This window comes from Chondrus crispus, genomic scaffold (genome assembly GCF_000350225.1).
Source record: "Chondrus crispus Stackhouse genomic scaffold, scaffold_234, whole genome shotgun sequence".
Lineage (NCBI taxonomy): Eukaryota > Rhodophyta > Florideophyceae > Gigartinales > Gigartinaceae > Chondrus > Chondrus crispus.
In genome coordinates this window covers 31,184-32,214 of record NW_005179110.1, presented here as the reverse complement: position 1 = coordinate 32,214, position 1,031 = coordinate 31,184, and the positions used below count along the sequence as shown (strand labels likewise).

Below are 1,031 nucleotides of genomic sequence, written 5' to 3'. Positions count from 1 at the left end.
TTGATTGTGGCAAGAGGCCTCTACACAGTATCTTAGAGGAGGGGGAAGAGGGGATTTGAAAAGAGTTGAGCGGAGATTCCAGGAGCGGATGCGCAAAGCGGCGTCTGAAGGTCCCAACGTGCATACATGGTCGCCCAATCGGGCAAGCGGGTGTTTAGTTGTAGCCAACCCGCGAGTGACAAGATTCGGCAGTGTAAGCAGTGCATTACAGAACGGGGATAGGTGAGGAGCGGCTGGGTACTTGTCCGGAAGTGGCGTGGAACATGGGATGGTGCTTCCACGTCACTATGAAGTCGCCTCTGGCAATGCGGTCTGAGCACATTCTCATGCCCAGTACCCCTCGCAAGACTTGTCTCATTGCCATGCTGATGGGAGCACCATCGCAAGGCGTCACCTGCTCTGATCAATGCCACTTCTTCTCGCCCCCCCTTTCCCCCTTCCCCCCCAGCAGTCTCTGTTTCCATCCACAAAGCAAAACCGCTTTTCTCTCTGCCGCCATCCTTCCCGACCAACAGTTCAACAGCAATGACTATCTCGCAATGACTATCTCGCGCCTTCCCACTCACAGCCAAACCTCGTCCAGAAATCTCCGAACACAGTAGTTACTGTATCTCCTTGATATATGATATACTGTATGTACTGTGCTATTCGTCGCTGGCATAACCGCCACCACTGCGCCTACGGTGCTCCTTTATACGTCCCGTCGTTCTCACTATCCAACCGAACTGAACATGTCTGCTCGGACATGTCCCCTATTGTAGTACTGTAGTCGCGCCTCCCTACTTAAAGATAGCGTCGCAACGGAAAGGGCCGAGCACTGCACAATCCCCGCATGTAGGGTTTTCGAGGACTTATCTCCAAGGTCGCGCACCCTTCGAACGGTCCAGCAACAGGCCACCCGTTGCGCCCCGACGCGCTGCAACCACCCCCTCCACCGCCCCGGCCAACATCGTCGTCGAAAGACACTACGCGCGCTTACTAATACCCGCGACGGCCCCTGCGCCCCCGTCGCCCCCCCTCCCGCAAGACAT

At 56.1% G+C, this 1,031-nt stretch overlaps 2 protein-coding genes across 2 annotated transcripts in view; one reads left to right on the top strand and one right to left on the bottom strand.

Annotated features, from left to right (window-relative positions):
• The window catches only part of CHC_T00004488001 (hypothetical protein), a 1,967-nt gene extending 1,843 nt beyond the window's left edge, over positions 1–124 (bottom strand). Inside the window, exon 1 of the mRNA XM_005715825.1 lies at positions 1–124. This exon is cut by the window's left edge and continues 1,172 nt beyond it. Coding sequence (XP_005715882.1) covers positions 1–124 — 124 coding nt within the window.
• Positions 125–263: 139 nt separating this feature from the next.
• Positions 264–602, top strand: CHC_T00004487001 (hypothetical protein). The gene has a single exon (XM_005715824.1). The coding sequence runs from the start codon at positions 264–266 to the stop codon at positions 600–602; it is 339 nt and encodes a 112-aa protein (XP_005715881.1).
• Positions 603–1,031: the final 429 nt, after the last annotated feature.